The sequence below is a fragment of the Eublepharis macularius genome, chromosome 15, assembly GCF_028583425.1.
Source record: "Eublepharis macularius isolate TG4126 chromosome 15, MPM_Emac_v1.0, whole genome shotgun sequence".
NCBI lineage: Eukaryota > Metazoa > Chordata > Lepidosauria > Squamata > Eublepharidae > Eublepharis > Eublepharis macularius.
The window spans coordinates 58,027,275-58,047,838 of record NC_072804.1 but is presented as its reverse complement, the minus strand read 5'-3'; the positions used below and the strand labels follow the sequence as shown (position 1 = coordinate 58,047,838).

Below are 20,564 nucleotides of genomic sequence, written 5' to 3'. Positions count from 1 at the left end.
TCGCAAGTCTTTGGGCTGGATGCCAGCTTAGCAAGGCGAATTCAAACAGCAGGACAGACCCCAAAGCTTTTAGCAGTTTTGCATGTATGGCCTGAAGAAGTGATTTGGACTGTACTTTGCATTCCCCACCCCCATACTTAAGGTCAAGGTAGTCCCCTGTGCAAGCACCGAGCCATTATTGACCCATGGGGGGACGTCACATCACAACGTTTTCTTGGCAGACTTTTGTTACAGGGTGGTTTGCCATGCCTTCCCCAGGAAACTAGGTACTAATTTTACTGGAAGGATGGAAGGCTGAGTCAACCTTGAGCCGGCTACCTGAACCCGGCTTCCACCAGGATCAAATTCAGGTCATGAGCAGAGCTTGGGCTGCAGTACTGCAGCGTACCACTCTGCGCCACGGGGCTCTTAGACCCCCATACTTGGTTTGTACAATTTTTACCGATGGTGGATGGTTGCAGTGCAAGGAAGAGTTTTTAGCAGGGACCTCTTCAGAGACCAAAGCCTTCTTAGAAAGGCAAGCGAGCATCAGAGGAACTCCTTGCCTTGAGAAACTGGGCTTTCTGTGCTCCTTTGATTTGATTTGTTAGATTTCTGGCCCTCCCTCCCAGCAGGCAGGCTCAGGGCAGGTCACAACATTATAATCACATACAATACAGGAATATAAATACATAAGCATATATAAAACTACACCATAAAATCTAATATGAGTACGAGAAAATTAGAAATACAAAAATTATTCCAGGATACAGCATTCAACATATCAGTCCAACAGTTTCCCTCAGTCCCTGTGGAGTAGAGCCAGGAAGATCCACCAAGCTCTAACCAGCAGGGGCGGAGGAGTCAGACGCAACCACAGCAGAAGGCCTCACCCAGCCCACAGGAGACTGACAGACAGACCCGTGGGAGGTGCGCATGGGTGCGGCCGACCCCTGCTCCCTCCTGTTCTGAAATGCCACCTCCTTTGAACCAGTTGTTTTTGACAAGCTGTCCAAACAAGCCTGAGATGATAAAGGTTTTTTTGCCACGCTGATTAGCTATTTTGCTAGCTTGTTGAAATAACTTTAGATCAAATACCAGCACCTTACAAGATTTACAGCCCTTTTGCTAGAAAACTTTAAACAACATGACCCTGTGCAGGTAAGCATTGGTTTAGTTCTGTCCAATAGCAACAGGGAGGGTCTCTCCTCCCTCTCCTCCCCATAGAATCCACCCTGATGCTGTGGGTAAGTAATTTCTAGGGGTGCCTGTCTTCTTCTAAACATGATGAATGTGTGTCTGGAGATTGCCGGACGGGGCGGGGGGGGCGGTGTGGGGGGGGGAGAGGCAGACGGTATCCCTATCTCGGGAAATCACCGGGGCTCTTTCCCATCCCCATCCCGATCCATCCTTTCGCTGCTTACAAGATCCATTTTGCTTGTGCTGCAGTCGGGTTCCCAGGATTGTACCCCAGCACCAAAACGGGGGCAGAGAAGCTGGGCGATGCTCCTCGCCCCAGGAAGAGGTGAGGAGGAGGGCCAGGCAGTGCAGGAGGAGTGAGGACCGGGGCTGGATGGCCCGTGTGGCTTCCAGAGAAAGACGGGAAAACTCACAGCAGCCACCTGGGGCCCAACTGGGACTGAGCCGTGGGTCGGGGAGGGGCATTCTTAACCCTCCCCGGCCATTTTAGCCATGGAGCTCCTTTTTAGCCCCAAGTGCTGCCATTCCTGGGCACTCCCAGAGTCACGTGCCCCCCCCAGTGCCCGCATGGGACACCCTCCCTCCAGCGCTGAGGGGCTCTTCCATTCTTTTTCCTCAAGAGTGCCCAACAGGTACAATAGGAAAGGGGTTTGGGCCATCAGTCAAAACTTCAGGTCCAGGGTGGAGGGGATTACTGAAGCGAGTCCCCCACAATCTCAAAAGCTGTTTGTACAGGATGTGCAATTCTGGCTATCTTAAGGAGGGCAATCACACTTCTTTGCTGCTGGCCAAGCGGCTGGGCGGAAGGTACGGCAGCTGTAAAGACCACCGTTGTGCTCGTTTGTGGGAATTTGCTCTCTTGTAAAGTTGGAAAAGTCCAAGTTCTTTGTCAGAAACGGGCAACTGAACTTGTATCAATATTAACACGCGAAGATGCCTTTTATGTAGTCAGCAACAGCCCTCCCCCCGAGCTCAGCACTGTCCACTCTAGCTGGCAGAAAGTGTCCAAGATTCCCAACTCTTTCTATGATAATAATATTTGATTTATACACCGCCCTTCAGGACAACTGAATGCCCACTTAGAGTTGCTTGCAAAGTATGTCATTATTATCCCCACAACAACCATCACCCTGTGAGGTGGGCAGGGCTGAGCGAGCTCTGAGAAAGCTGTGACTAGCCCAAGGTCCCCCAGCTGGCTCCAAGTGGAGGACTGGGGAATCAAACCTGGCTCTCCAGATGAGAGTCCTGCCGCTCTTAACCACTGCACCAAACTGGCTCTCTATCTGGAGATGGCAGGGGCTAGGACTTCCTCTGCATGCACAGCCAATGCCCCACCACAGAGCCATGGCCTCTCCACATCACCCTGCATCAGGGTCTCCAGGATGGACTGACCCAGGGCTGTCCCGACCCCCGGCAGCAGGATCAGGCAGGCATTCTCCCCAGAGTGGCAGCCAGCCAGCTGCTAAGGGGCATTCTAGTGGAGCCAGTGGTTTGTGTGGCCTCCTTCTCCAGAAGGGACACACACAGTTTCTTCACTCAGGCCACAAAGTTGAATGGCTGGGTGATACGGCAGTACAGCAGTATTCCTCACTGGTAATGGAGGGGGCAGCCAGGACCATAAAGACTGCTCCCCACTCAAATGTTGGGCTGGTGTGTTATCTGAAGTGGGCCTGGTTAGTTGGTTGTTGTGGGTTTTCCAGGCTGTATTGCCATGGTCTTGGCATTGTAGTTCCTGACGTTTCGCCAGCAGCTGTGGCTGGCATCTTCAGAGGTGTAGCACCAAAAGACAGAGATCTCTCAGTGTCACAGTGTGGAAAAGATGTAGGTCATTTGTATCTCCTCAGGAGGGGTGGGGTTGAGCTGAGTCATCCTGTAAGAGTTTCCCAGGGTGTGGAATGCTAATGGCGGGAGGCTTCACTGTGTCCTGAGGAGGTTCTTTTGCATATGGATTGGGGCTTGATGTGCTAATCTTCTCTGCAGGGCTATTGTCGGGGATAGAATGTTTTGTTAGCCTGGTGTTTTTCAGAACTGGAAACCATGCTCTGTTCATTCTTAAGGTTTCTTCTTTCCTGTTGAAGTTTTGCTTATGCTTGTGAATTTCAATGGCTTCCCTGTGCAGTCTGACAAAGTAGTTGGAAGTGTTGTCCAGTATTTTGGTGTCCTGGAATAAGATACTGTGCCCTGTTTGCGTTAGGCTATGTTCAGCCACTGCTGATTTTTCAGGTTGTCCAAGTCTGCAGTGTCTTTCATGTTCTTTTATTCTTGTCTGGATGCTACGCTTTGTGGTCCCGATGTAAACTTGTCCACAGCTGCAGGGTATGCGGTATACTCCTGCAGAGGTGAGGGGGTCTCTACTGTCTTTTGCTGATCGTAGCATCTGTTGTATTTTTCGGGTGGGTCTGAACACTGCTTGAAGGTTATGCTTTTTCATAAGCTTTCCCATCTGATCCGTAATTCCTTTGATATATGGCAAAAACACTTTTCCTGTAGGAGACTGTTTTTCCTTGGTTGTTTGATTCATCCTGGGTTTGATTGCTCTTCGGATTTCATTTCTGGAGTAGCCATTGGCCTGAAGTGCGTGGTTTAGATGATTAATTTCCTCAGTGAGAAAGTGCGGCTCACATATCCGTCTTGCACGATCCACATGGGCCTGGTTAGTTGGCACAAGGAATCCGGCTTCCAGTGTCTTCCCTGGTGCCCACTTGCTTGTGTGACGCATGTCCTTCTTTTAGCCAAGTTGCAGCCCCAAATGGTGCCAGGGTGGCTTGGCAAAGTGCTGTTGGGGCAGCTGGCAAGAAGGGTGGCAGGGTGGCCTAACTGCTGGCATCCCAGGTCCTTGCCTGGCTCCCACCCCACCCAACAGTTTTCTATTTTTAATTAAAAGGATTATGCAGAGTAAAACCGTGGGCACCGCACGTGCCCTCGGGCAAGGATTGAAAAAGCCACCCCTCCCCAGAGCAATGAGAAAAGGGAGAGCTGTGAGAAAGAGGTGGAGAGCAACTCTGGAGGAGGACCCGAGGGGCAGCAGAGGCTCTGCAGGCCCCTATGGGCCCTCCCGCCTGCCCAACTGCCCGCCTGCCTTCCCTTCCTCTCTCCCTCCTGCCAGGCAACCTTCGGCGCTAAGAATGCCCCAGAGCCACTCACTTAAGGGGAGCGGAGTGGAGTTCTCTTTTCAGTCCTCTCTTGCACTCATGCCCTAATTAAAAGTGATTTTTTAAAAAACCAGGCAAATGTTTTAAAAGGGGGAGATGGCTGGTGACTTTGTTATGGGGATGGAGATTAAAGTTGCTAAGCGGGATGTGATATATTGTCGAAGGCTTTCACGGCCGGAGAACGATGGTGGTTGTGGGTTTTCTGGGCTGTATTGCCGTGGTCTTGGCATTGTAGTTCCTGACGTTTCGCCAGCAGCTGTGGCTGGCATCTTCAGAGGTGTAGCACCAAAAGACAGAGACCTCTCAGTGCCACACCGTGACACTAATAAACCTGTGACACTGAGAGGTCTCTGTCTTTTGGTGCTACACCTCTGAAGATGCCAGCCACAGCTGCTGGCGAAACGTCAGGAACTACAATGCCAAGACCACGGCAATATAGCCCGGAAAACCCACAACAACCATCGGGGATGTGATAGTCTATCGAGTGCCACGTGGAGCCCTGCTTCAATTCCATTTCCAGGCAATTGCGGAGTAGCCACTCCGCAGCAGTCTGAAGGCCACCCGTGTGGAAAGAGTGCGCCAGTGGGGAAGTTACCTCTGGCTGCTGTGATGGTCTCTGTTGCAAGTCTCCGGGAGTGGCCAGGGGGGCTTCGCTCAGTGATGCGCAATGGCCTTAGCAGGGGGCCTCTGGACCTCCAGGTTTGCTGCAACCTGTTTCTTTTCAAAACACGTTTGCTAAAGCTGAGCTGCTAGACTCTCACTCAAATCTTGCAGGGGGACTTCAGCTTATTTGCCACCCCGCAAGAGATCTCTAGAACAGAGTTTTCCGGACAGCAGAACCATGCAAGATTAGCATGGCTGAAGGGGGGTTAATCCTTCCCCTGTTCCATTGTTGCTCCTGAACCCCCCCACCCTTATCTCTAGCAAGGAAGAGAGAGAGAGACCCATTGTAGAAGCTAAAGAAATGGGGGGATTTTCAAGCACGAAAATTATCACCCCTCCCTTCCACAGCATACTTGCCAGTTTCAGATTGCATTCTCTCTGGCTGCTTTTTGCAGCTAAATTTCCTCTGGGAAGATTTTTTAAAAAATTATTTACTTAATTTATAGCCTGCCTCTCTCACTGAGACTCAAGATCCAATTGCACATGCCCAGCCCGAGAGGTGGTGTGGTTTGAGCCTTAGGAATGTGGCTTTAATTAATGAGGATGATAAATCAACCTGTAGGCCTTGGGGCTGAGATTTTATCAGGGGCTAAGAAGGGGAGCTGGCATGGAAAGATTCCTGCTTTGCATTACTGCAATTTGGCACATTTGTGGCGGGACTTCCCCTGCCAGATTCCTCTCACCTTGCGGAGACTGGCACATCACGTGATGCCAGCCTGGGTGTGCTGCCTCTCCTCTGACATTGCGAAAGGGGAGCAGGAGTCATGGGTCCAACCCGCCCCTGCTCTGATAGAACCCAAGGCACAGCACGTGACCTTCAGAAAGGACGGTGTGGTAGTGGGGAGGGGCAGAGGTCCACGTGTGCCCAGAGATGCCCGGTCCAGCTTTGACTCCTGGCACGGAGCACTCCTTTCTCAAGAGCCTTGGCAGCTTGCAGGCCAGCTGGGTTCTGCGGCCAGTCTGGGATGCCAGAGATTACTCTGGGATGGATGTGCCTCTCCTCAATGACCTTTGAGTCTTTGACCTGACACTCTGATATTCTGAAATAGTTGTACAAGGCTGAATGGCCAGTGGCCAGAGCAGCAACGTTTCTTTGCAAACTACAGAAAGCATCCCCTCTCCCTCCTCCGCTGCTCTTGCAGGCTTCTTCTTGGTCCTGTTTGCCTGGCCGTCTGAACGCATGGCCCAAACTGCACTTCCACTCGGTGCTTGATATCTGCCCCCGCTCTTGCTCACTGGCTGGCTGTCGAAAAGGTCACAAGCTTTGACTTCTTCTCAGGCCGGAGGACTGGAATCTGCAGGCCATCCGCTGGCCAGCCCAATGGCTGGAGAGTAACTTTGCCTTCTGGGGAAGAGCCGGTCTGAGAGCTTTGGGGCGGGAGGCGGGGGAGAGCGCAGCTGGGATGCTCGAGCACCCCAAGCACAGCAGAGAGAACCAAACGGACCCCCACCCCTCCACCACCAGGAACGTGGGAAAGGCCCCCCTGGCAGAAGGAGCCCCTTACTTTGCAGGTCAACTCATCCGCAAGGGAGGGCGTCTTTCTGTGTTCAGGAGATAAGCATTTGACATTCTACTGTGTTAAAGTCTGGTTTGAAAAGGTTATGTGCATGGTTCCATTTGTCACTGATTCAAGAAAGGCGGCTGTAAGAAAGAAAGATGGCTTCAAAGGAAGGCCCATCCCCTTTCATGTAAGAAGTGAAGCTCTTCTATGCTGTCTCTTGTTGCTGGCTTCAGGTTACAGAGGGGCTTACAAGAGAGAGGAAGACACACCATGCTGCTCTGTCTGATGCTATATCCCTTTGACATGTAGCCTCTCAGGGAACTCCTTCCTTCCTTCCTTCACACGCACACCCCCTCTCCGTCTGGCTGCCGTGGAGGACTCAGGGCCTGCTCCCTGTATCCACCAGCATCCTAGCTTAGGTAGGTTAGATTACATTCTAGCCTATCCTGAGAGGAGTTCCTAAAGAAAAGGACTCTTATTTGCTTTGCTGACGTTAAGTGGACTCTGTGTGAGTTTATTGCCTCATCAACACACACGCACAAACATTTAGCTGAGCTCTCCGAATTGCTCTGCTTTTCTTGGTTACTTATTTATCCTACATTGCCAACATTTCGGCATCAGAGCGATTTCCTATGCAATGGTGAACCAATGTAAATACTACGTTGGCAAACAGGCAGAGTCATCGTGAGCGGAGTTGTTTGCTTGCCTGCTGCTCTTCTGAGCCAGCCATTCCTCGCAGCAGGTCTGCTGCCGGGAGCAGAGTGGTAGAATCCTGACCACTCCCAGGGTTTTGGAGGCTGGCAGTGATGGCATTTGCAGACTGAAGAGTGCCAACGTGTTTTCTTGAGCTACACTGTTGATATCACAGCAGTAGAAGTCTTTTCGGGTTGCCCTTGTCGGAGCAATCTGTGGCAGGGGGAAATGTATGAAAACGAAACTTGCTTTTAACTCAGCACTTGCAATTATACAACATTGCATATGATATGCATGGGCAGAATCTCTCCCATGGGCCCTGGAAGAGCTGCAGAGAAAGGGAGGATGCCGCCTTGCTGGTTGCTTTGGGATCCTGGAGGCCTGACTGCCCTCTGCCAAGGGTCATGATAACAGGTCTTGCCGCTACTTCCCAAATGGCTGGATTTGCCTTCAGGGATCAGGCGGGCACGCAAAGCGCTTACAAAGACAGAAGGGGTTTTGTCACAGCAAGGGGTCCATCTTTTCCCATGTCTGTGTATTTAACAACCCATGGAAATCCTGTTCCCCTCTAAGGAACCTGCCCCCAGCTACCCCTGGCTCTCTGCTCTTTCCCTCTTCTCTTTACGGGGCTTTTCACTCTGTCTTCTCAGGGGGGGGGGAGCTGCAGTTCATGTTCGCATTAGTGTTGGAAGGGACGGATGGCCCTGGGTGGTCACAGGGTAAGCCTGAAATCTTAGGCCAAGGTGCGAATAACCTTTCCCCTTGAAAGCACATCTTCAGCAGAACTTGGAACATTCTTTGGAACCAAGCCCAAATGCAGGTTACCAGATAACTTGCCCTCTTTGGTACAGTATGCTGAGGGGCAGCAAGCCATGCCGTGTGCGTTATAAAACCCGCGGCCGCCTTCAGCCCCTCACGGTAGCCTCCATGTGTCTCCTGCAGAAGCACCCTGCGTCCTAAATGGAGGCGCTCTCCATCTTGTTGCTGCTCGTTGGAGTCTCTTGTGTCCTTCTCCTCTTGCGGTGGAAGAGCAGCACCGAGAGCAGAGGCCTGCTCCCCCCGGGGCCCACCCCATTCCCACTCCTGGGGAACTTCCTCCAGCTGGACCGCAAGAATGTGATCCAGTCCCTGATGAAGGTGAGTCCTCACCCCCTCCTGGGTGGCCAGATTTCGAGGGCGGCCTTTGGGCGTGCAGAAAGAGTAGCCTGCAAGCCCCGGCTCCTGGGCCAAAGGTGGCCTTTGGCTGGTGTCTTCCCCCTAGGGTGGAACCAGGTGAGAAGGACGCAGCCGTGCCTGTCACTCCTGTGTTTGCCTGCTGAGAAGCAAGTAAGGCCTTCTCCCAACTCCGACTTGCCTGGAAGATGGCCCCCTGCCTTGACATGACCGATCTGGATTCATGCCACAGTAACATCAAGACTAGACTACTGTAATTCACTGTACACAGGTCTCCCCTCAAAGTGGACTCGAGACTCCAGCTGGTGCCAAATATTGCAGTCATCCCATTGGCTTCCCATCAGTTATCGGGCTCCATTCAAGGTCGTGTCTGTCCCATTCAAAGCCCTTCATGGCCTTAGTTGCTCATATCTGTGCAACTGCCTCTCCCCCTGTGTTTCGCCACAGCAGCTTTGCTCATCTGGACAAGGCCTTCTGCAGATACCTCCCTGCAGTTGGGCAATGTCAACAGCTGCCCGCACACGTGCTTTCTGTGTGATAGTCCCCACCTTATGGAATGGTCTGCCAGAAGAGGTCAGGAAAGCTCTCTCTCTCTCCTGGCCTTCAGCAAACGATGCAAGTCTGAATTATTCAGGAGGGCTTTCTACTCAGATTATAGGGCTGCATCATAAGAAATAGTTCAGAGAGATACATTGAGAGATACAGGAACTATAGACTGTGCTGCTGGGTACTGTCTGCTGATGTAGATATGCTCCTACTGGGTAGTTTCCATGTTGCTAAAAGTGTCATGTTAATTAGTTATGCTTCGTATCAGAAAGGTTTCATCTCTGGATTTCGGCTTTATGCTTGTTTTCAGATTTAGGCTACCATACCCTCTTGTATCTGTTCATTGAATGGCCCAGCTGCGAATCATATTGTACTTTGCTCTGTGAATGTCCGAGCAGTTGATTATACGGTATTCACTTGCACTGTGCAACCCGCCTTGGGTCTCAGTGAGGAAGGCGGAAGGCAAACGAAGACAGGAAGTGTGGTGGTGTTCAATTTAGCGTCATAAGGGGGCAAGCAGCAGAGATTGTGTGGACTGGCAATCCCCCTCCCACCATCTCTCCCCACACTCCACTGGTTGAGACAGCTTCCTCCCAGCCTGGCTACCATCTCCTGCCTTAGCCGTGGCTACAAATGTCCTTTCATCTTTGGCCTTGAATTTCTTTCAAAATTCCTTCCGCTCAGCCAATGTTATATCCACAGCAATGTCAGTTACTTAACCTGGTGCCAGGGAGTCTTGAATGCTGAAATAAAATTGTGTGTAGATTTGGGAGAAAAATTGAAATTCATACCAGAACTTTTCAGTTTCCAAGTTTTCAGCGTTTAATTTTTAGAGGCACTTTGAAAAAACCAAACAAAACAGAAATCTATTAAGCATCAGCTTGCTGTTTAGAATCTCCCTTCCATAAACATGAAGTGTGTGCTAAGTATGTGTTCATAACCAGAGCTTTTTTTCTGGGAAAAGAGGTGGTGGAACTCAGTGGGTGGCCCACGGAGAAAATGGTCACATGGCTGGTGGCCCCGCCCCCTGATCTCCAGACAGAGGGGAGCTTAGATTGCCCTCCGCGCCGCTCCAGCAGCGCAGAGGGCAATCTCAACGCCCCTCTGTCTGGAGATCAGGGGGCGGGGCCACCAGCCATGTGACCATTTTCAAGAGGTGCCGGAACTCCGTTCCCCCGCGTTCCCCCTGAAAAAAAGCCCTGTTCATATCTGAAATTCAGAAACTCAGTCCAGTTAGGGGGGGATGTAATTTTTTAAACAGACTTTGAGTGAGGAGATTTGGCTAGTGGTTTCCTCTCCCTTTCCCGTCCCCTACAATGCCCTTTGAGGGGCACTGGGGGGGGCGGTGCTGATGCTTCTCTCTGGGCAGATGAGTGAGGTCTATGGGCCGGTGTTCACTGTCTATCTGGGAGCCCGCCGAGTCGTGGTCCTGTGCAGCTACAAGGTGGTGAAGGAGGCCCTGGTGGAGCGGGCTGAAGAATTCAGCGGGCGTGGGCAGCTGCCAGCCTTCTCCAAGGATTTCAAGGAGCACGGTGAGAGGAAACTGCAGGGGTGGGTCCCGGGTGTCTCTAGAGGAAGACGGGGTGCAGTGAAGCCCTTCCGAAGGGAGGAGGGGGGCTGCTCCGGGGCCTCTCTGCCTTCTTGGAGAGACGCTCCCTGGCTTGTTATGAATGTTCCCTTTGAAATAATACACAAGAAAGGGGGCGGGTTAGGGGGATATTTGTTAATATTAGATCTGTGTGTTCTATTCGACAATGGATTGGAAACATTTTGTGCAGAAAATACAGGATAATGTTTTAGATGTCTGATGAATCAGCCTCCAGCCCCGGAGTCCCCAGCGAGGTGACCGTGGGGGCCGCCACTGTGCCTGTTGAGACTTTTCCTAGTGCCCACCAAGTGTTTTTAGAAAGCGGGTGTGGTCAGGAGTGGCTTTTGCCAACCGCGGCTTCTGATTGACTATTGGAGGTTTGATGGGCTGTGCAGATTTCTAAAAATGTTGCTTTGGCAGAGGCCGCTTGCTCAGCACAAGGATCTTCACTCCACCTTCTGCAACAGCCATTTTGTAGCTGCGCCCATCACACTTTGTCTGAATTTCAAATGCGCCCTCAGGCTCAAAAAGGTTGGGGATCCCTGCTCTAGTCCACACAGAATCTGCTGAACCTCCAAGCACCACACACACAAACGCACGGGAGGCTGCCTGAGACTGAGCTGGCCCGTCAGGGTCAGCGTCGTCTGCTCAGACTGGCAGCAGCTCCGGGTCGTCCACGTCACCTACTGCCAGATCCTTTAACTGGAGACGATCATTCAGGATTGAACCCAGGACTTCCTACGTGCCCAGCAGCTGCTCTCCCACGGAGCCGCTCTCTTGTGCTTGCTGGGACTAGCTGATATGGCTACCCCTCTAGAAGCGGCAGTAGTTATTTAGGAGAACCGGAGACAAAAACCACGTGATCCACCGTATGTTCAGTTTGGTCATTTCTAAAGTCTCAGGGGAATTGTCCTTGCGTTATGTGGAGTAATGGACTTGCTTCTTTCTGATTGGACCTGGAGGGGAGGGGGTCAGAAGAAACATCTTGCTGCCCCAAGACTCCACTTGGCAACGTGCCCCTCCCCCCTGCTCCCCAAGGGTGCCAGTGACACCACCAACCGCTGCCAATGATTCTTAGGACTCTCTCCTGCCCGACGGAGTCCCACGTCTAGCGCTCCCTTCCTGCGTTGCCCTTGAGGGGCCTCATCTAGTCGCTGTGCCTGCAGCTGCTAGCAAGCGCAGAGCGAACGAGCAGAACTTTTGCACTTCAGAGCGATTGTGGCCCAGGGCTGGGGGGTTTCTCTCCTGCCCCTTCCCAGGACCAGACTTCCATAGCGAGACAGAATAGAGACCAGACTTGGAGCATTTAAGACATAAACACGTTTAATAAAAGAATATGCACATTCTGTTTGAGCTTTTGGGCTTAGCAAGGAAACAAAGGTGAAAACTTAGGAAATGTGGGAAGTACTTCTCTGAGTACTTCCAAAATGATGTTTAATTTAGGACAGGCTGGCTTTACTTGACGTTGCAGTAAGTGAGAGTTCATCATGACCGTAGATCATTACTTTAGGCTGGGGCTCCTCTCCACTGTCCCTAGGTGAAAGATGAGTCCGTCGTGCCTCGTGCACATCCACAGATCTTACCAAAATGGAAGGCCGCCTTCTCCCCACGGCCAGAGTTTTATAATCTCTCTTTCACCCAACCCCTTGGGACGGCCCTCCTGTCCTAAAGGAGGGGTTTTCCTTCTATTGCTTTAGTCTTCCCAGCTTCATGGTTCTCAGTGTGGCTTACTAGCAGAGATTGAGCCGGAGTAAATGGAAATGGAGTGTAAGCAGGAGTGTGCGTAGTCTGGGTTGGGAGCTTGAGAGAGATTATCTCCACCGTGCCCCCCCCCCCGCCCCAGCTATCTTTTCTGCAGTAAAGCACCTGTCCATGGACAGACAGCAGTCACAATAATGGAGAGACTGGGGTGAATTCTTGGATGGAGGGTGTTTCTCCACACATATAAATACCAGTGTTTAAAGGATATTGTTTATCTATGTGGACTTTGCGATTGTCATATAAAGGTCAGAAGAAATATTCCCTGTAAATTGTAGGGAGGGAGAAGTTCCATCCGCTGGGCACATTCTAGGTTCTTCTCGATGGCATCTAGAATCACATGAGCTGACATGGTTGAGTTTAACTACTGACATTAACTACTGAGATGTCTTTGGGAATCTTCCACGCTTGCTTGAGGTCCTATGATTGAACTTGACGGGTTCTCTTTGCCAGGGGTTGTATTTGCAAATGGGAAGAGGTGGAAACACCTTCGTCGCTTCTCTCTCTCCACACTGAGGAATTTCGGGATGGGAAAACGATCCATCGAGGAGCAGATCCAGGCAGAGGCCCAGTTCCTAGTTGAGGAGCTCCGCAAAACTAAAGGTAGACGGGATTCCATTTCTTTCTGCTGTCTGGGGAAAGCTTAAAAGGCCACCTTCAACTGGTCCGCTCTGGCCCACTCAGTGGGGCAGCAGGAATTACTCCCAGAGGAGTGCTCTTAGAATCGCGCTGTTAGAGCCTATCCACTCCACAAACACAGACGGCTTAAGTGTACATTCTTTGTCTACCGGGGATTGTTTTGGGAGAGGTCCTAATGAGAAGAGAACGTTCAGCGCTGAGACAGAACTATAAATCCCAGGATTCTCTGGGGGAAGCCATGACACTTAGGGTGGGATACAGTGGTAGACTTTTTTAGTGTGGCTGTGTCCTTCCCAGTTCAGACACGGCTTCTCTTTCTTCCCACTAGAAATGCCCTTCGACCCAGTCTTCATCCTCAGCCGTGCTGTCTCCAATGTCATCTGCTCTGTTGTTTTTGGGGATCGCTTCGATTATAACGATGAGAAATTCCTCATATTGAACAGGCTGATAACAGAACGGTTCCGTGTTGCCAGTTCACCTCTGGCCCAGGTGAGGCTGGCAGGACAGCCCCCGTAAGCAAACCCTGCATTTCCCTACCATTAGTGGCCGACAGAGATGCCGGACTAATTCCAGCGCAGCCATTGCAATAGGGATTCCACAGTCTTCAGCGTTCTTATGATCCTGGCCCTCAGGATGTGGTGGGCAGGTAGGGTGGGAAAAGAGGGGCTTCCCTCTTGTGTGGTTTGTGAGCTCTTTGCTGTAGTTTCCCTCCCAAGCAAAGCAGCTCAGGATGATGCAGAGGGGTGGGAAAGAGAGCTCTGATGCCCGGAAGGCTGGATTTGGCCCCCGACTTCCTGCAATCTGTCCCCAAACTGGCTGGGATCAGGAGCCCTGAACAGGAGCCATTGGACAGGGTTCTTGGTTTGGTGGGTTTGCTGGGCTCAATCATGTTTTGAGTTCAGCAGAGGGCCTGAGACTCTACGAAAGGAATAGCGGAGATGGTTGTGCCAAGGAACGGTGTGCAGAAGTCACCTTCCAGGCAAGGTTGAGTCTCAGGGCCTTTGTGGGATCTGAACTGTCAGGATTCACTCAGCAAAGAAAGCCTAGTTAACCAACACAGCCCCCGTATCTCCTCCGACACACAGCTGTACAACATCTTCCCGGAGATCATGGACAAAATCCCTGGACCACACCACAGAGGCAGCAAATGCTCCCAGGAGATTATCAACTTCATTCTGGAGAGAGTCATGCTGCAGAAGGCCTCGCTGGACCCCTGTGCACCCCAGAATTACATTGACTGCTTCTTAGCTAAGATGGAGCAGGTAATTCCCTAACCAGGCAATGGGTGCTCTCGACGGCACCCCAGTGAGCAAGTTCTGTGCATTTCGAAGGCGCTTGTGCAAGAGGGCCTTTCCTGCAGCGGACTGTGCCCCATGTTCATTAGATGGAACTGGGGGTGGGCGGGGCTAGGGATAGTCTGCCTCAGGCACTCGTTAGGCCTGTCCTGATTGATCTTTGACTAAGCACATGCTGAGCGCAGACAGACCGTGCACATCAGTCGCCCAGCCTTCGCGAGGCACTGGATCTCAGACCGTGGATTTTCCGCCTTTGAAGGCCTCGCCTTCGCTGTCGGCGTCACAGATCTGCCCAAATGGGCTCCTGGTAGGATGGTGCAGGCTATGGCCAAAGGGGTGGCCTTCCACATACAGCAGTGCTCTTTCATGTCAGGATTGCTTACAGGCCCCAGCACCCGCAGACAAAGCTTTGCCCCGGGGCCCGTTCACATGACCAAGGCCCACACACCGTAGGGCAGCAGGTCACATACCATGCCCCCCACCAAGGTGCTCCGAGCCTCCCCCATCCATATTTGTCCCTCTAGAGCTCTCTTCTAGGCATCCATGCCCCCTTCGTTTTGTAAAACAGGAATACATCTATTGAGTTGTGTCTCCTCTTGGCTCCAAGCATTACTACCAGTTTATTCCACTTTCCTCTATAGAGGACTGCCATGGATGGCGAGTAGGTCTTTCTTTTTGTCCTGTGGGGATGAGCAAAGGAGGTGTGAGTTATTAGCCAGTAGCTGTCCACACTGAGTGGTCTCGTCCGCATAGAGGATACACGTCTGGTGGTCCTCCACAGAGCAAACTCTGTTGTTGGCAGGAGGCGTTGTCTTTCTGTGGCCACCTAAGGCTGATGTGAACTTGGGCTACAATATCTGAAACTTGCCAGTGTCTGCCTCATGTGACCCTTTACAGGAAAAGCAGAACCTGGAGACTGAATTTTGCCTGGAGAATTTGGTGATGTCCACATTCAATTTATTCTTTGCTGGAACAGAGACCATTAGCACCACCCTGAGATACGGGTTTCTCATCCTGCTGAAATATCCTCACATACAAGGTAAGGAGAAGAACTTTGGCTCAACGGGCGGAAGAGCTTCACTGAATGCAGGGCAGCCTCGGCTCAGTCCCAGGTTCTCCCACGAAAGAACCGCTGGTACCTTTCCCGGAGATGGACGGATGTTGTCACATGGTAGAAGACAGTGGTATATTTGCCCTTCACCAGAAACGTTAACCCCAGTCGAAGGGCTTTTGCACTCCCATGGGAGGGACAAACTCTTTCAACCTGCCCATTCTGGGCTGTCCGTGCCAAAGATTCCAGAAGGGAAAGTAGATGTGTTCTCCTTCCACAAACTGCATTTTAGCATCTGGAGGTGCCCCCTGCTGGTTTTTTCTCCATGGAGTCTACAAGTTCCATATGCTTGTCACTGAGAATTAGTAGGTTTTGTGAAGTGGAAACAGTCCCATAACCTCAGAACAAAATTCTGGCACGAATATTTGGATGGTGTGTTTTCCAATGTTGTTGGGTGGGGGAGTTTAAATCAGAGAGTGTCAAAGGTGGAGTCTTCCAATTTTTTAAAAGCCAAAGTACAGATCTCAAACGTAAACAGTGTTTTGCTCTGAGTCCAAGAGTCCCAGGAGAAAGGCTGCTACTGTTTGGGGTGCCAATTTTGCGTTCTCCTGATGTTGAGTAAGTACCTTTCCTTTTTAATCTCTGCCATATGTTCCCCCAGAGAAGCTCCATGAGGAAATTGACCGAGTGATTGGGAGGGATCGAGTGCCAGCCACGGAGGACAGAAGCCAGATGCCTTACACCGAGGCCACCCTGCACGAGATCCAGCGCTTCAGCGATATCCTCCCCATGAGCCTTCCGCACGCCGTCACCCGTGACACCCACTTCCGGGGATACCTCATCCCGAAGGTGAGACTCCCCCTGAAGAATGGAGAGGAGCTCTGGGATTCATTTGGGGGAAGGTGGGAATTCATGCAGGATTCAGCACCCCCCCCCCACAGTCCGACTGGGGAAGCCCTTAATTCTCTGTGGTAACTGGAGCCTCACAGGGCTTCACAGCATCCAAAGCAAGTTCGGGGTTGAAAAGCCCCGCAGAATTCTTGCTGCTAAGATGCACAGAGATGCTCCCTCCGGAAGTAAAAGCTTCACCCCTTCCAGCCTCCAGGGCCTGGCACAGGTGCTGCCTCCTGTTGCCTGCTCCGTGCTCCCTGCTGCCCCTCCCACTGCCCACGCCTGCTTTGACTTCTGCAGGGGACCTACGTCTACCCGCTGCTCACCACCGTGCACTACGACCCGGAGCAGCACTCCAACCCCCATGACTTTGACCCCGGGAGATTCTTGGATGCCAGAGGTCGCTTCCAGAAGGCGGACGCATTCATGCCTTTCTCGGCAGGTAGGGAGGGGCCTTCTGTTCCTCAAAAGGCAGGCGAGCAGGAGGGGGCGGGGCAGGCTCGCCAAAGCATCTCTTTGTGTCCTGGGCCTGCAACAGATGTCATAGCCAGGGCCACATCTGCCACGGGTAATGTGTGAGAAAGGGAGAATTGCTAACGTCTCAAGGGGCCATTTTGTAGATGTGTCTTGGGAAATCAACGCGCTTGCCATGCCCCCCCCCCCAGCGGTCCGCTGCCCTGTTGGGGGGTGGATGCCAGCAGTGACCTGATGTGCTGATGTCACTCTCAGGGCACCCCAAGTGTCGACGGGGGAAGCCAGGGATGCTCCGGTATTGGGGCAAAACTCTACCATTAAACCAAATACCAGAGCATCCCCTGCGTCCCTGGCAACATGCTGACATCACTTTTGAGTGCCCAGAACTGAAGCCAGTGTGTTAATGGCCACATGAGGACATTGCCAGCGAGCCCCCATAACCTGGCAAGTCCCCCTCCCCCATGGTTGCTCATCGGAGGACTCCCCCACCCCATCAGCTCACAACTCCCTCTCGGCTCTGCCCTACTGAGCCGAGCCACGTCTCTGTAGGTTTTTCTCCTTGTGAAAGCATTCAAAGGCTGCTGTGGAGCTTCCCTCAGGACGGATCTTAGGTTTTCCCCACTCAGGGTTTAGTCTACTTTGATCTGTCTCTTGAAGCAGAACACCTGGACCTTCTCAGCAGCTAGCCATCCAGGTGTACCCTCCCCATGGAGCCTTCCTCTCTTTCCACTTCTGCCCTATTGCCTGAGTTGTACACACAAAGCTCTGCCCTTCCCTCCTCTTAAAGCCCACCTGGTTGCCTAGATCCCTGGCTGGTTCTCTGCCGTACATCATGCCTTACAGGAGGTAAGTAGATGGGCCAAGGCCAGGGGCCCGGTCCATCGACTGATCAGCTGAACAGTCCCTTAGTTGCCTGTTTCCCCCCCAGGGAAGCGCGTATGCCTGGGTGAGGGGCTGGCCCGCATGGAGCTGTTCCTCTTCTTCACCACCATCCTGCAGGCCTTCAGCCTTACATCGCCAGTGCCCCCGGGGCAGATCAGCCTTGTTCCTGCTGTGAGCGACCTTGGCAAGGTGCCCCCCCCGTACCGGCTGTCAATGCTGCAGCGCTGATCTTGCTGCTTCTGCCAGACGTTTGTCCACAAGGATCCGGTTCGGGTCTCCGTCTAAGCAGTGTGGCATTTCTATGCCGAAAATGTTTTCAGAATTATTGTTTCTCTCTCTTTTTCCGTGTCTCTCTCTCACACACACACACAAAATGGGCCGTGTAATGTGAAATCATGACTTGAGTTTGCTTTAAAACCAGTCAGGGTTCTTGTTAAGATGGCAATGTTATTATGGTATTTTTTTATTTCAGGCAATACTGTTTAAAATAAAGACTGCTGAGATAAATTTGTGGTAACAGTTAATAGCTATATCTATTTGCAGTTAGCAGAGGTTCAAGATATAAAATGATATGACTGTGCAAACTGTCTAATTCTGGCAAACTACCTGCCTTGATCATGCTTGATTTATTGATTTATTAAAATATTTCTAGCCTCCTTTCCTTGTAGTTCAATGCAGCTTACAATAATAGATTAAAATCATTTACAGCTAAAATCAAAATAAAATAACATGAGGCTGTCCTGGAGAATGAGAGATGTGAACAGCAGAGTTAAGTGGCCAAAAATCCACTTGTTAAAACTGTTTTCGATTGTTTATAATGTTTTTAATGTTTTTATGGAAATTGTATGAAATTATGTTTATTGTTTTTAAATGATGTGATCCACCCTGAGCCCTGTTGGCAGGGAGGGCAGAATGGAAGTCTAATAAATAAATAATAGTAATAATAGTCTCTTGAACCTCTGAGACCACCCGGTAGGTATGTCAAGACACTGTCCCCACAAATTTCTAATGGTACCAAAAATATGTGTCAGTTTAGTTACCTTTACTAGACATTTAGGTACGTTTAAATTATGGAAGGAAGGAATCTAATCAGGACTTTTATAAAATCAATGGATCTTCTGATAATGAAGTGAGAAAAAATGGATGCAAAGAAAGAAGCCACTTTGATTAGAAGCTTTTCAAACATTGAAAAGCTCAGTATTGGGAGTGGGAGAGATTATAACGGAAGATGAAAGATACAAAAAAATCTGAATTCTAAAAACCCGCTGAAGCCATGCTACAAAGTGCAGTAAGGGAAGGTGCGTGTGGAACCATAGCAACAGCTTCTCTTTCTATTCTGTCCTCAGAGAAAACAATACAAATGATTCCCGGACGGTGTGTTAAGCTAATTACAATGCAAAGTACAAAGAAGGAAGAGGTTTTTTTTATATTTGTGGTGTTCATGACCCTCTGCAGACAGGAATTAAGGAGCAACATTTTACTTAATTAACGTTTATTTGTTTGTTTGTTTCTGTCATTTATAGTCCTCCTTTCTCACTGAGACTCGAGGCGGATTACACAGTGTGAGTCAGTACAGTCACTTTCAAGGACATTTCAATAAACCATAGAATGAAGTCTATAAATGCAAATTGGCAGAGTTTTAAAACCAGCGGAAATCCAATACACAGAGTTGAAGAAATGCTGAGACAGGACATTAGCAATTCTAAGACCGACCTATTGAACAACACAGAACTACCCAGTAGCTGAACTGAAGCTCCTTACAATTTCTTTGAATTTACACAAAGCACATTGATAGATTTTCTTCTTCGTTCAGAAAATGCCTACGCCGCCTCTCCAGTCCTGCTTGAGGCAGTTCAGAACTAAACCAATGAAACAAAGGCCAAGACACTAAAAACAAATCATGCCAATAAAACAAGCCAAGTAAATAAAATAAAATGAAAAACAAGTCCATGAAACAGGCCCATAAAAGAAAGCCAGGGCATGTACCCACAGAGGGTGCAGTCCTACGCTATAAACCTCTGCCCAGAATCCTCTCGCTTAGGCTCTCAGACATCACCCTTATCCCTAAGAACATGCACATTTCCCTTCTGGGTTCAGTCAAGGGCCCGCAAGACCAGCACCGCCCTCCTCGCTCTCAGGAAATCCCACCGATACGGCAGGGCAAAGTTGTTTGGCCCTCGCACCTGGCAGGCTGGCAATTGGGGTATCCTGCCACTGAAGACAGGAGTTCTCTTTAACTAGCATGGCTGGTAGCTGTTGAAGAACCTGTCCTTCCTGGATGTCTCCAGTTTTCATTTAAAGGCACCTGTGCCAATGCAATCTCACACATTCAAGGGACGGCACGTGCCCTTTCGAGGCGTCTGCTTTGTCCCTGTTTCATGGAACAATGTTAGCAAACTGCCTGCATGATGTGAGAAGGTAACTTTCTATGGCCTTTGGAAACTCTTTGCACAAAGCTCTGAATTGGAATTTGAGGCAAACTTGTATCTGTAGAGTCTCGCTACGCAACAGGATTACACTAGGGGACACAGGTGAAAGGAGAGCACTGTTAGCTGGGACGTGTAGTTTAAAAAGACAGAAGGGAAGGCTCTGTCAATTTCCCCTCAGAGGGTTTGTTAATTAGATGCAATTAACAAACCCTTTGAGGACTGATGGGGCTCTGTCTTTTCAAAGTACCCTCAGGTGGAGAGGGGAAATGGACAGAGCCTTCGGCTTTTAAACTACTTGTTCTGGCTCCATTGCATCTCCCTTCACTTGAGTGCCCTCGCGAAAGAAGGATCGTATACAGAGACTGTGTGTCAAAGAGCATCGCTTGGACTTTCAGCTGTGCTTTAGACTCCAAGTCTGCCTATTTCTTAAATATTACACAGAGCTGTTCCCAAATCCCTTTGAGTGAACATTAGTTGCTTAAGACTTAGGCCCTTGTTTTTCTTCTCTTGTCTTTGCCCTTCCCAGTGGGATAACTGACTGTTGGAGTAGTTCCCTCCTGAAAACAGAAAAGCTAGACCGTGAAAACTAACTATGCAACTAAAGTAAATGAGATGTAGAAACTATTATTAAATAAACTTTTGAAACATG

The 20,564-nt window shown here is 50.5% G+C and overlaps 1 protein-coding gene across 2 annotated transcripts in view; it reads left to right on the top strand.

Moving 5' to 3' along the window:
- The window catches only part of LOC129343141 (cytochrome P450 2G1-like), a 23,435-nt gene extending 2,871 nt beyond the window's left edge, over positions 1 to 20,564 (top strand). Inside the window, exons 1-10 of one of the 2 annotated variants that reach the window (XM_054999177.1) lie at positions 994 to 1,140; positions 8,132 to 8,326; positions 10,278 to 10,440; positions 12,708 to 12,857; positions 13,222 to 13,382; positions 13,979 to 14,155; positions 15,086 to 15,227; positions 15,901 to 16,088; positions 16,431 to 16,572; positions 17,533 to 20,564. In XM_054999177.1, the coding sequence (XP_054855152.1) occupies positions 8,150 to 8,326; positions 10,278 to 10,440; positions 12,708 to 12,857; positions 13,222 to 13,382; positions 13,979 to 14,155; positions 15,086 to 15,227; positions 15,901 to 16,088; positions 16,431 to 16,572; positions 17,533 to 17,714 (1,482 nt within the window). In that variant the 5' untranslated portion in view covers positions 994 to 1,140; positions 8,132 to 8,149 and the 3' untranslated portion in view covers positions 17,715 to 20,564. Of the gene's footprint in view, positions 1 to 993; positions 1,141 to 8,131; positions 8,327 to 10,277; positions 10,441 to 12,707; positions 12,858 to 13,221; positions 13,383 to 13,978; positions 14,156 to 15,085; positions 15,228 to 15,900; positions 16,089 to 16,430; positions 16,573 to 17,532 lie in introns of those variants that run through there. The other variant, XM_054999178.1, reaches the window with a different exon arrangement.